The 12,976-nt window shown below is 63.4% G+C and overlaps 1 protein-coding gene across 1 annotated transcript; it reads right to left on the bottom strand.

The window, feature by feature from the left end:
- Positions 1–1,652: 1,652 nt before the first annotated feature.
- Positions 1,653–12,433, bottom strand: LOC117651001 (fatty acid synthase-like). The gene is made up of 26 exons (XM_034394692.1): positions 12,314–12,433; positions 11,256–11,481; positions 10,851–11,042; positions 10,579–10,746; positions 10,296–10,496; positions 10,033–10,214; positions 9,673–9,963; positions 9,389–9,607; positions 9,181–9,315; positions 8,885–9,115; positions 8,081–8,802; positions 7,865–8,012; positions 7,684–7,800; positions 7,507–7,606; positions 7,273–7,426; positions 6,887–7,164; positions 5,574–5,905; positions 4,625–5,488; positions 4,165–4,519; positions 3,905–4,085; positions 3,532–3,826; positions 3,204–3,446; positions 2,907–3,131; positions 2,449–2,832; positions 2,021–2,242; positions 1,653–1,846 (listed from the first exon to the last, which is right to left on the bottom strand). Exons 2-26 carry the CDS (start codon positions 11,392–11,394, stop codon positions 1,688–1,690), a joined length of 6,537 nt encoding a protein of 2,178 aa, XP_034250583.1. The 5' UTR covers positions 11,395–11,481; positions 12,314–12,433; the 3' UTR covers positions 1,653–1,687.
- Positions 12,434–12,976: the final 543 nt, after the last annotated feature.

The following is a 12,976-nucleotide window of genomic DNA, read 5'->3' as shown; positions in this document are numbered from 1 at the left end:
GTACCAAGTTAAGCAATAGCAACACATCAACAGATCAACGCGGCCCCTCCTAAGAAAACCACCCTACTCGCCTGGGCGCTAGGAAACAATCCTAGCTCGCTGGGGCGCTAAGACCATCCTAACTCACCACGGTGCTTGGAAGCCATCTTAACTCGCACAACGACAAAATGCGGCCAGCGCAATCGGCAAAGATTCTTTCGCCACAACGGCCAGAGAGAGCGCTTGCGAACTCTATGAGTGCCGTTGGAATGCTGACGTACATATTCAGAGTCAGACTGGTTCTACTTTTTTTTATTGACGCGGACGCCCGCCTGATAATGTGTGGCAAGGGTCTAAAGTTCCTTCCACTACCTGTCAAAATTGTCCTCAAACGAGTTAAAATAGTCCCCCGGCTTCCGTGCGAGTTAGGACGGTCTTTTAGCGCCCCAGCGAGTTTAGGAGGGGTCGAACACGTCAACTGATCAACAGACCGGGACGGTTCGGGCATGGCACAAAATGTCTAAAACCAGGAAGTATGTTGAAGAAAGTGAGTACTTAGGACATCCTAAGACATTTGACACAATAGTTTTGACCCAGGCGCGGATACAGGGAGGGGGCAATGGCGTTTTTGCCCCCCCCCCCATAGCCCCCAGATAGCCGCCTGAAAGGTAGGCAAAAAGTGCTACTTTGCCCCCCATAGGCCGCATCTGGATCCGCCACTGTTTTGACCACGGCCACCGTAACCCTTACTCCCGAACGCCCCGATCCGTTGATCTCTTTATGAGATGATCTGTTGATTATCCTTAACTTGATACAGCCGAAGCCCCCAGTGTCATTCCCCAGTACCAGCCCCGGCGGCCGCGTCAGGTGCAGCCGAGAAGTGTCAGTAACACGAGCAGGGGCGCCTCGGGTGAGTGTAGTGCGTGGGCGTCAGTGCCGCTACATGTCCTCCGCGGCTGCCGAGGCACGGCCCGAGGGGGAGTGCACTCTCAAAACCAGTCACCCGACGACGATTACGCCTACTTCGCTATCTATTACGCCCCAAAATTACGTGGATACACTGGTAGAACTCAAGCGTATTTTTACGCCTTTCTTCAAGCGTAGTAGAACTACGCCCGGCATCAAGCGTAGTTCTACATTTCGCCCCTCTCCCGCCTATCTAAATGCATGGGAGGATTTATCTTCTCCACGCTTGACGTCAAGCGTAAAGTCTTCAAGCGTAGTTGTATGCTTGAATGAGGCATACAACTACGCTCCAGTTTTACCAGTGTATGGCCGAAACTAGCGTAAAACAATTCGGAAAGAGGTAAAATTCTGATAAATATGGCTATTACGCTGCTACTCAGTGCACTATTCCGGTTGCTGTTACGGATGAAGTGACCCGACTATTACGCGAGTGCAAGCCCCCTCGGTAGAGTGCGTCCCGTGCGTGGTGGCGCGCGGCGTGCCGTGGCGTGGCACGGCGTGCCGTGCCGTGCCGCCGTGCCGCCTGCCCCGGGGCTCTGGGTCGTCGCGGTGCCTCATCGGCGCTGAGCTCGGAGCGCCATCTGACGGCCGGGGCCACGCCTGCAGTCTCTGCCGCGAGGGGTAGCGGCGCGGCGGCTCGGCGCGGCGCGTCTGAGTGTGGTGTGCGACGGCAGGAGGAGGGAGGGAGAGAGAGAGTGTTACACAGGTGAGAAAAAAGCAGGTAATCTGTGTTCAGGGAGCACTAGAAGTTGACAGAGAGGGAGGCGAGTGAGCGTCGCTCGCGCATGTTGCTGAGGCCCACGTGCACGCCCGCGCTGATGGCCGTGCCGGCCTGCCGGGGCACCGCGAGCGCGTCCTCCATCGAGGGGAGCAGGGCGTGGCTGTGCACCTCGGACACCACCTGCAGCAACAAACTAGTTCAGAGGCAAGTTTCGGCCAAGTTTACTGAGACATGACCCCCCGCCGAGGGGGGATCTCTCGCTGTAGTTCGACACTAGTTGGCGCATCAACTTTACGATTAGTTGGCCGCATATTACGTGATTGTTGTCGTAATTATTTCGCGTGGGCGGCTTACCTCGGTAATGGTGGGTGACTGGAGGTGGTAGGGCTGGCTGCTGATGAGGGTGACGGCCACCTTGGGGTCGACAGGGCCTCGGTGCGCGGGCTGGTAGTCGATGAGGCCCTGGACGCGACGGAGCACGCAGTCGAGTGCCGCCTCCAGCACGGCGTCGTCGTGCCCCAGCGCCTCCCGGATCTGCGCCGGCCAGGGAGAAGCGCGGTACACCCGCTCCTCGGCCTGCAACATCGCCAGCGGGGTCGTGGAGCGGCGGCGTGCGACGTGCGGCACGCGTGCGCCGCCACCGCCAGCGCGCAAGCGCCCGCCAAGTCGGGGATGGGCCACCCGCGCAGCAGCCGTGCTCTCTGGCTGCTGGGTGGCCTGCCTCACGTTACCATTACCACTACGGGCTAGACCACAACTGATTGTATGCCATTGGCGCTCACCTCACGGTCCAGCTTGAGGAGGTACTTGAGCAGGGCGGTGGGCAGCCCGCTGGGCTGGTTCTGCAGCGGCTTGATGGCGGCCTGCATGGCGTTGGTCGACGCGTCCAGCAGGAAGGCGGTGACGTAGCTGTCCCGGCTCTGCGCCAGGACTCGGGCGGCCTCCAGGGCGACGCAGCCGCCCCAGCCGCGGCCGGCCAGCGTGTAGGGGCCGCTGGGCTGCACGCGCGCCACGGCCTCCACCACGGCGGCCGCAGCCTCCTCCACGGATGACGCGCTGCGCGGCGGTGACACCACCACGGCGGTGGCGTACATGTAGCGGGCAACGGAGCTCAGCTCACTGGTCGGGGAGTCACCGAGGCCGGCCACCAAGAACACGGGTGGTACCTGGAAAGAACAAGACTTGCATAACCATGGCGACCAACTACTGGCGACGCTGGCGGCTCCCGCGACGGCCGAACCTCCTTGTTCCGACGGTCCTTGGGGCCGCCGATGAGGGACGGCAGCACGCGCATGGCGACGTCGCGCTGCAGGGACTGCCCCAGCCTCCGCAGGGCCTGCACCGAGTCGGGCAGCAGGTCCGACAACGCCCCGCCGCCGTCTTCTCTTCCAGCTTGGCCGGCGTCCGCCGCTATCTGCATCACTTCCACGGTGTGCACCACGGGGTCTCTCGCGCAACGGAGAGCCTGGCGGCAGACAAGGTGGTCGTCAAAGCTGGCCGTTAAACAATGCGTAGCCGCACGGGCGTAGACGCTCACCTCAGCCAGCGGCACGGTGCGCACGTCGGCGGAGAGGTCCCCAATGGACACGAGCACGCCGGGGAGACCGTTCTCCTTGCGACAGCGCACCACTTCGATGAGCGCGCTCAGGTCGTGCGCCCCCTCGGCCAGCACGGCCAGCGTGCAGCGCGGCGCGCGCGTCGCCACGTCGAGCGCACGCACGCGCGCGGCCGGCTGCTCCAGGGCCAGCACCAGCCCCAGCGGGGACTGCTGCGCGGCCGCCTGCGGTGCGAGGAAGAGAAAAAGCCACAGTGAGACTTGCCCGGCCCGGACTCGCCTGCTTTGCCGGGTAGGTCGCGTTGCTCACCTTGACGAGCTGCTGGGGGTCCGCGGGCTGCAGCGCGCGCACCGTGGCGCTGTAGTGCACGGCGAGCTGCCCCAAGCGACGCGATACCCACGCGCTGGCCGCGCGAACCGCCGTGCTGGGAGCCAAGCTGACGTCTCGAGCGCCGATGGACAACAGCCACTCCGCCAGCGACACGGCCTTGGCGGCCGGGCCAATCACCAGGCAGCTGCGGCCCGCGTCCAGCAGCGGGGTGCTGCGGCTGTCTGCGCGCGAGGACAAGGCCAGCACCACCTTGCCCGCGCCCTCCGCCACACGCCTGCGCACAAGCGACATTGAGACTCCTGCTCCCGGCTGCTGTTAGAAGGCGCAGCAGTGAATGGCTGTCGATACGTGCCTCTGCGACCCAGCCAGCGAGTGTGGAGGAGCCGTGTGGAAGGGCAGGGGCTGCACGGTGCCGTCCTTGATGGCAGCGCGCACCGCTTCGTGCACGCGTCTCTTGGTGTCCTCGCGCGCCTTGAGCGGCCAGTCCCAGGCCAAAGAGTACGCCGACGTGCTCAGAATGAAGGTCGACAAACCTGCCCGACAAAGCCAAGGCGTGAGTCTGCCTGGGATCTGGCCGGCCTGGGGGTGTCCAAGTGTGAGGACCATACTTACCCACGCTGCCTCCAACATCCGCGAGGCCGGCGCCGACGTGCAGCACGCGCCCGTACATCTTCATGAGGCTGAGGACGCTTCTGAAGGCATCGCCGCCGCCCTGGCTCAGCGCCACGTCCACGCAGGCCTTGGCGCCGAAGCGGCAGGCCAGTTCCCGCGCGAAGTCCTTGCTGGAGCCGACAACCGTGTCCAGAGAGGCGCTGGGGAACTGAACACGCAGGTTGGCCTCCTCGCGGCGGTCCTTGACCGTGGCCACGACGCGGCACCCCGCGCGCAGCAGCAGTGCGATGGCGGCGTTCCCCAGCGCTGAGGCACCGTCCACCACCAGGGCTCGCTCGCCACGCCGCACGAGCAGCTGGAAAGGGGATGGCATGAGAACGACGTGGACGTCACGCACGAGCGTCCGCAGCGCGCTCCAAACTCACGAGCCGGGAGCAGCGAGAAGCAGACCAGCACCAACCTGTTCATAGACCGCGAACGCGGCCGTGGCGTACACGAGCGGCACGGTGCTCGCGGCCTCGTCCGACCAGCCCGGTGGCACGGGCCACTCCAGGATAGCGTCGGGCTGCAACGGCCCCGCGCTCGACGTGCACACGCCCATCACACGCACGCCGTCCGCGCGCACGCCCGTGTAGTCCAGCAGCCCCACGGCCGTGCGCCCGTCCTCGGCGACGTCGCTGTACGGGTTGAGGCCCAGGCACTTGAGCTGCAGTGTGTCCATGTGCAGCTGCCTGGTGCGCTGCATGCGCGGCCCGCCCGCGGCGCCCTCGGCGCCCTCGGCGGCGGCGCTCAGGTTGGCCAGGTGCTGGCGGTGCACCCAGCCCCAGCGGCCGCCCTGCAGCATGTTGATCCGCAGCCCCAGCCGCAGCTGCGCGGCGTAGAGCGGCGCGTCCAGGGCGAAGGGCGGCGCGGCGGCGTCCTGCACGAAGACGCACTGCGCGCGGCTGCCGCCAGGGGCCGCGGCCAGCGTCCTCACAATGTCCGGTAGGGCCTGCTGAGCGACCCCGCGGAACACGAGGTACACCTCGGCGGCCTGGCAGAGCGACAGGCGCTCCAGCGGCAGCTCGCCCTCCACGTGCAGCACCTCGCTGTCCAGGTTGACGACGACGGCGTGCTTGAGCAGCGCGTATCGCCGCCGGTCCTGCTCCACGCTCAGCAGCAGGCGCAGCTCGGCCGGAGGGGAGAAGCCCGGCGGCAGCTCTGCCAGCAGCAGGCCGCGTTGGCGGCGCACGGCGTCCAGGGCGGCGCGCAGGCCGGCCGCGTCGCTCAGCACCAGGGCGGCGCTGTCCCCCACGTCGGCCACGCTCGCCACGCGAACATGCAGCTGGAAACAAACGCAGCGCTTGTGTCGATGCCGACCACAGCCCCAGTCCGGCCCGGTCCGGTCGAGGGTCCGGTCCCTTACTCACGTCGGGCAGCTGCTGGCGCGCGGCGCGAGCCACGGCGTCGTGCAGCGCGCTGCGCCCTGGCGCCGGGACGGCCGCCACCTGCATGGGGCTGCGGACCTGCAGCGCCGCCACCTGCAGCGCCAGCGCGCACAGGTGCTCCAAGTCCTTGGCCGCGCCCTCTTCGTAGGCGAGGAACGCCCTGGTCTGCACCAGGATGGGCAGGAAGGTGGCCGGCAGCGGCACGGTCTGCGTGTCCACCTGCACCACGTCGACGCGGCCGCGCGGGGAGCACAGGCTGATGGAGCGCCGCTGCAGGTCATAGTGCAGCGCGTCCTGCGAGCCAGCCGGAAGCACTGGCGAAGAAGGGACGGTTAGAACGTCTCCGGAAATACACAATGAAGCACCCGGCCGGCCGCGATCACGTGTGGCTCCCGAGGGGTTACCTAATCTGTAGGGGGTAAAATCTAGCGAGTAGTGGTTTTTGCTGGCTTTGAGCGACCAATGCATACAAATACAGCTCTGGTGCCCTACTCCTCCTCCCCCCCCCTCTTTCCCTTTACTTAGGCAGGCAAAAACTCAAACTTTGCCCCTGTACGTAGGCAACTTTTGCGACTCCCCCCACCCCCACCCCCTCCAACCTGTCTCTGGATCCACGCCTGCTCTTGGTTTCCATCGGAGGCTCCGTTTTCATCACTCTAGCGGCGTGTCGAGGCCACAATCCCGCTTTGTACAATGCAAAGTGCTCGGTGCCGCTCGGTGCCGCTCGGTGCCGCTCGGTGCCGCTCGGTGCCCGTTGGGACGTGCGGCACGTGGTCGGCTTCGATTTTCGCGAGAAGAGCGACAGTGAAACGGCTTCAACTTACTTTAGTGGTGGCATGTCCACTCTCTCAAAAAATCTTTCCAAGCATCGCTTGTTCTGTTCTCGACTCGGAGTTCAACTCCCGCTTGGGAAGGGGAATGTTTTTCACTTTCACTTTCCGCCATGGCAAAATGGTTGCACACGTGGGATCGCAGTTTGGTGGCACAGCAAGTCCTCCTGCGTCAAGCTTTTTCCCTCTTGTACAGTCGTTCGCGCAAAAAAAATAGCACTTTGTGGACTCCGTCTGACTGGCCAGGTCGGCGGTGGTTACTTGGGTCAGCGGGTCGCCAGCGCCCCCCCACGCGGCCCGTCCCCCTCCGCGCTCCCACGAGTAAACGAATTCCGTATAGCCGGCGAATAATTGGCGTACCGCATTACGGTCAGGGTCAGATAGCAAAAGATCGAAACGGAAGTCCTTAATCCACAGTGTAAGTGAATGCACACTGCAGAACAGCAATTGGCGGCCATTAGTCACCTTGGGCCGGGTCGATGACGATCTTCTGGATGCGCTTCGGGACGTGCAGCTCGTGGCGGCCCTCGGACTGCTGCAGCGCCACCAGCTGGAAGAGCGTCTCGAGCTGCAGCGTCCTGACCATCTCGAGGCCGCACTCCTCGTCGTCCTCGCGGCACGAGGCGGTCCCCAGCACCGCGCGCTCGCCCCGCTGCAGCGCTGCCAGGCTGCGGTACGGGCCGCGGCACAGCAGGCCCCGCCGGCCCAGCTCCTCGTACACGTCGTCCCCGTCGCACTGCGTCCTGCGGCGCGATGTGGGCACGTCAGCATGCGTAAGCACAAAGTGGCCATGGCCTCGGCCAGGGCCGCTGCGAGAGCCGCGAGTCCCACCGGCCGCCGACGTGTGTTACCTGTCCTCCGTCGGAACTGCCGCGGGCGGGCCCAAGGGCCGCTCGTCCTGCTCCGATATGACAGCAGAGCGGCCCGTGCAGGCCACGCGGTCCTCGACGCTCACCTCGAAGCGACCACTGCCTCGCTGCACCAACACGTAGAACTTCGTCACCCCTGCAACACAACCGATAAGATGTAAATAAATGATTTTAAAAATTCGAGTTGAGAGGTGCCGCACCATGAGACATGCTCACCCTCTTCGGGCACCACCTCGGATTCGTAGAAGACGACGTTTTCCAGGACGATGGGGCAGCCCTCCGGCGCGTAGCTAGACACGATGGACAGAACCAGACTCTGCGGGGCGAGACGCCAGGAAAACGTTGTGAGATAACACCAAAGTAGAAGCGCGCACGAATGTTTTAAAGACTCACCAAGCAGGTGGCGGGGCTGAGCAGGGCGTGCCCGTTCCACGTGCAGTCTGTCAGGTGGGTGAACTCGGCGGTCGCCAGCGCCATCGGCAGGTGCATCTCGGTGCGCGGGCCTCCCTCCTGCAGGCCGTCAAGGTGTTAGATGGAGAGGCAGCGACGCGGCGGCAAAGGGACAGGTACTCACGGCGGGGGCCTTGAGGAAGGCGACGGGCCAGGTGTCGCGGTGGTCCCAGGTGGCGAGCGGCGACAAGGGAGTGGTGTCCCTGCTCACGGGTGTGGTGACGGGGGGGTACAGCTTGGCCACGTCCGGGTTCAGGCCCTCCATGTACAAGCTGGCGCCAAAGGTTGTCTTAGTTTGCGCGTTGTTCCAGAGTGCCGGATTCCTCAGCAGCATACTCACTTGCCGAGGGCCTCCAGCACCAAGCCAGTGCCGGGCACGTCCCGCTTGGTGAGGGCCACGTTCACGGCGTCCTTGTCCAGGGAGCGCTTCAGGATGGCCTGCAGCAGGCCGTGGGGGGCGATCTCGATGGCCAGGGCGTCCTTGTCCACCTGATCGCAGCCCTCCTCGAAGTACACCGAGCTGAGCAGGTTGTTGGTGAAGTACTGCGGCGTGGCGTACTGGGCGTCGTGGTCGCCGGCTCGGGCGGGCAGCACGGACGTCGAGATCCACCGCGACGAGCGTTTCTTCGGCTCCAGGATCACGCCCTTGAGCAGCTCCAGGAGGCGCGGCGCGGCGGGCTGGATGTAGCGGCTGTGGTAGGCGATGTTGCTTACATTGACGGCGCGGGCGAAGATGCCCTTGTCCTTGAGCTGGCTCACGAAGGCGTGCATGTCCGCCGCGGGCCCGGACAGCGTGCAGCTGGTGGCCGAGTTGTGGCAGGCGACCTCGATGGCCTCGGGGACCATGGCCTTGACGTCCTTGTAGCCGAGGCCCACGGCGGCCATCATGCCGGGGATGAGGTCGGTCTCGTTGGAGGCCTGGCCGCGCGCGTGTGCCGCCAGCATCATCTGCTCCACCGTGATGCAGCCGTCGGCGTACGCGCAGCCCAGCTCCCCCACCGAGTGCCCGATCATGCCGTCGGGCTCCACGCCCACGGCGCGCAGCACGTCCGTCAGGCCGATCTGCAGCAGGCGAAGCAGGAAGGCGGCGTTGTTGGCAGTGTGGGGGAAAGAGAGCCACCACCACCCGGCGTCGTCGTCTCACCTGCACGGCGGCGATGCCCACAAAGGAATGGAGGATGTTGTCGAAGATCTTGGGGTCCTTGGTGCAGACGATGTGCTTGAGGTCCAGGCCGAGCGGCACCAAGGCGTTGTGGCAGCGCTCCAGGGCGGCGGCGAAAACGGGGATGCGCATCAGGTCGGCACCCATGCCGGCCCACTGGCTGCCCATGCCGGAGTACACGAACCACACGGGGCGCTTCTGGCCGGTGTAAAACTAGACTCGGAAAAAGAAAGTTAGATTTTTGTGGTAACTTAACCCTGTCTGGCTGCCTCCCTCACCTTGATCTGCGCGGGACGCGCCTCGTCGGCCTTGGGGACGACGGAGAAGCCGCGGTACATGTGGCCGAAGATGTGCGAGGAGAACGCGCCGTGCACCAAGTGGACGTACTCCGGGTCCGAGGCGTTGCTCTCGGCCTGCCCACCAAGTTGGTTCACCTCCGTCAAGTGTCTCGAACAGTCGCCGGTAGCAGCACGACAGTGTACGCACCAACTTCATGACGTCCTCCAGGCCCTCGGGGGTGCGGCCCGACAGAAGCAGCAGCTTGGGCATGGGGTCCTCCCCCGCGGCGGTGGCGGCGGGGGGCGGGCTCAGCGCCTTCTTCTCGCGTGGGTTGGGCCTCAGCAGCACATGCCCCACGATGCCCCCCAGGCCCAGGTTGTTGACGGCCACCATCCCGGGCGCCAGCGGCGTGTTGTCAGTCACCACCTGTGAAACAGATGTCTCTCATCCTGCGCGCGCCGCGTGGTCGCATTCACGCCCAGTGCACCGACCTTGATGCGGCCCTGCGAGATGCTCGCGATCTTGGGGTTGGGGCGGACGTGGTTCAGCGTGGCGGGGATCGTGCCGGACTCCAAGGCCACCAGGACCTTGCAGACACTGGCCAGCCCACTGGCGGCCTCGGTCTGGCCGATGTTGCCCTTCACGGAGCCGATGGGCAGTGGACGCGTGCGGCGGCGGGCGATGACGTCGTCCAGGGCACCCAACTCGGCCACGTCGACGCCGCCCACGCCCCAGCCGTCGGCCTCCAGGTACGCGATGTGGTCCGGGTTCACGCCGCAGTCCTGTGGGGGAAGCACGCCGATGAGCGAACGGAAAGCAAAGTCGACAGGGCTATAAGGGTTCGGGCTCACGTTGTAGAAGGTGCTGAGCAGGTGGCTCAAGACGCGACGCTCGATGTCGGGCAGCTCCGAGCGAGAGACCTCGGCGTACAGGGCCGAGGCAGTGTGCACCACCTCCGCGTACACGCGACGCGCCGTGCGGCCGCGCTCCAGCACCAGCACCACCACGGCCTCACTGCGCACGCCGCCGTCAGCTGGAACGCCAGAGGCCTGGTAACACACCTGTTTGTTTTGCAACAGCGGCGCTCTGCCGTGTTCCCGCCACGTAGACGTACCCGCCTCGTCGAAGGGCTTGCAGATGCCGGAGGCGCTGAGCCAGCCCAAGTCTTGGTAGTGCGTCGCCAGCTCGGCCAAGTACGACAGCGAGGCGGCGCCCACGATGGCGCGGTCGCACTCGCCCTTCTTGAGGGCTCGGAAGGCCATGTCCAAGCCCTGCATGCCGCTCACGAGCTGCGTGTTGTGCGTGAAGCTGGTGCCTGCGCATGCGTGCGCATGCACGCCGTTAAGAATGCTGTTGCCACCATGTTGCTGCAACGCCCGGCAATGCCGCTCCATTACCTTTGAGGTCCAGCCAGTACGAAACGCGGTTGGCCGTCATGGCCGAGTTGAGCCCCATGATGCCGAAGCCGTCGGCGGACTCCCGGATGAAGTTGCTCTCCGACTCGCTGCAGTGGTAGCCCATGAAGACCGCCGTGTTGGTGCCGTGCAGGTCCTTGGGGCTGTAGCCTGCGCCGAAGGCCAAGCCGAAGGCCGAAGCACGTCGTCAGGTGTTTACCGCTTCGCGGGGTCCACCGCCACAACGGCACGCCTGTGCGCGCGACCGCCCTTACCTGCGTCGATGACGGCCTCCAGGGTGGACTCCAGGACGTGCCGCGTGATGGAGTCCGTGGCGGCCGCCAGCCTGGAGTGCATGCCGAAGAAGGTGTTGTCGAACTTGTCTCCGTAGCGCATCTTGCCGCTCTTGATGTTCTCCTTGGTGATGGTGGCGCTGGGGTCGGGAGGAGCCGACTCGGCGGTGTATCCTGAGACGGTACCGTTTGTTCAGGGCCAAACACAAATGGTGCACCAATCCACACCTATAACGCAGCCGCGACATTCTCTACATTTAGCTGCTTTGACTCCGGACGACCACATGAATGCAAAATATGCACCACATGACTTCAAATCTGGTCATAGATCAGCCGACCGCAGAGAAAATTGTGGACACGCACGATGACAGTGCAGTCTGTACTCACTCGGCTGCAGCTCGCCCGCGCCATCACTGATGAGATGCAGGTTCTGCAGCAGCTTCTCGCGGTACTCCTGCAGGTTGTCACACTCCGGGAAGTGGCCGCCCACGCCGGATATCACCACCTCGTCCTGCATGGCTTGCATGGCTTGCACGGCTTGCACTGCTTGCCTTGCTTGCAGGGCGGCTCAACAGGTGCGCGGTCGAGGGCGTTGCGGAGGCGTTGCGGAGGCCTGCGTGCCGGGCATGCAGAGTGACCGTTTAACAAACCACAGTGCGCGTGCGGAGTAGGGCAACCAGAGGACGCGACTTGCTCCCGGGACTGCGGGCGACCTCAAATCAGCGACAGGACTTTCCGTCAGCTTCACACCAAAGACACAGGCGGGGGCGGCGCGCGCGCACTGAAAACTTAAGCGTGTACTCATTTCACACTTTAGAGCTCCGCGTGTGTACTCAGTACACACGTAAATTTTCGGTGCGCGCGCGCGTGGATGTGTGTCGTTTGTTTGTGTGTTTGTTTTTGTGTTTGTTTGTATGTTTGTTTCACACTTAACTATTTGTAGAATTCAGAAATTATGTTTCCAAATTTGTACGAAAAGTTGCACATGCATAAAATTGTGAGGGGTCACGTACCAGTCGCACTTTGCCCCGTAATTAGGCAACTTATGCTGCACCCCCCCCCCCCCCCCAAGCACCACCACCTTTCTCCCTCCCTCACCTTTCCCCCTCCCTTTTGAATCAGGCCCTTGCTACCAAGGAGAACAAGAAGCAATATTCAATTAAACTTACATCGAGTGACGTCTAAATGGTACCGAATACCCAAAAGCTCTCTTGCGATAGTTTCAGGAGTGGCAGGGAGGGGGGCGCTTTTCACACGGCCTTTTTCGGTGATCGTTTTGTTCCACCTAGTAAAGGACTCCCACCCCACTCATTAAAAAGACTGGTTCCGATGCCGCCGCTGTGCTGTTTACCGTCGTACACGGCCGTACACGGCCGTGCACGGACACGGCCGGCAATGACCTAGGAATATCCAATGAGACCACCTGGGCTGAACGGCCTGAATACCTGGCACTGGCAGCACTGGCACCGTGGCCGCGTCCGTGGGTCGCGCCGACGACGTCTGCACTGTGCTGCACACCACCGAACACTGGCGGGCGGTAGCGGGCGGGCATTGCACCACTAGACTCTGCACTGCTTGGGCCTTCGGCCCGCCAGGGCGCCAGGGCGCCAGGGCCACGGGGAATGGGGAAGGGCGAGGGGTCGAGGAGGGCGTCAACGAACGCTTCCAAACCGAGCCGGTTCTTATGCGAGCTCGTCGTCGCTACCAACACTACAAACCTAACTGTCTACTAAGTAAACACTTACAAATGCATGCTTGCAAGTACGCACTTACAAACGCATGCTTGGCCAAGTACACACTTACAAATGCATGCTTGACGCCGTATAACTCCATGCTTCAAGCATGCGTTTGGAAGTGTGTACTTGCAAGCATGCATTTTTAAGTGTGTACTTGGCCAAGCATGCGTTTGTAAGTGTGTACTTGCAAGCATGCATTTGTAAGTGTGTACTTAGTAGACAGTTAGGTTTGCAGTGAACCAACCGGCTCCCCACCCGGTTACGGCCTTACACGCGCATCGCGCATCATGCGGATTTCAAGATTTTGGGCACGTTTGATGCGCATCGGGCGAGGCATTGGCGCTTTGGCAGTGCTGGGAAGAGAAGTGGGTG

This window comes from Thrips palmi, unplaced genomic scaffold (genome assembly GCF_012932325.1).
Source record: "Thrips palmi isolate BJ-2018 unplaced genomic scaffold, TpBJ-2018v1 HiC_scaffold_5, whole genome shotgun sequence".
Taxonomy (NCBI): domain Eukaryota; kingdom Metazoa; phylum Arthropoda; class Insecta; order Thysanoptera; family Thripidae; genus Thrips; species Thrips palmi.
This window is presented reverse-complemented; position numbering and strand designations above follow the sequence as displayed.

What these genes read in the sequence shown, in the direction of transcription:
- LOC117651001 (XM_034394692.1), bottom strand. Translation starts at nt 11,394, where the DNA reads ATGCAAGCCATGCAGGACGAGGTGGTGATATCCGGCGTGGGCGGCCAC. An exon ending in CGTTCGCGGTCTATGAACAG is followed by an intron (nt 4,520 to 4,624) that starts GTTGGTGCTGGT and finishes TCCCCTTTCCAG; the next exon opens with CTGCTCGTGCGGCGTGGCGA. An exon ending in GGATGTTGGAGGCAGCGTGG is followed by an intron (nt 4,086 to 4,164) that starts GTAAGTATGGTC and finishes TTTGTCGGGCAG; the next exon opens with GTTTGTCGACCTTCATTCTG.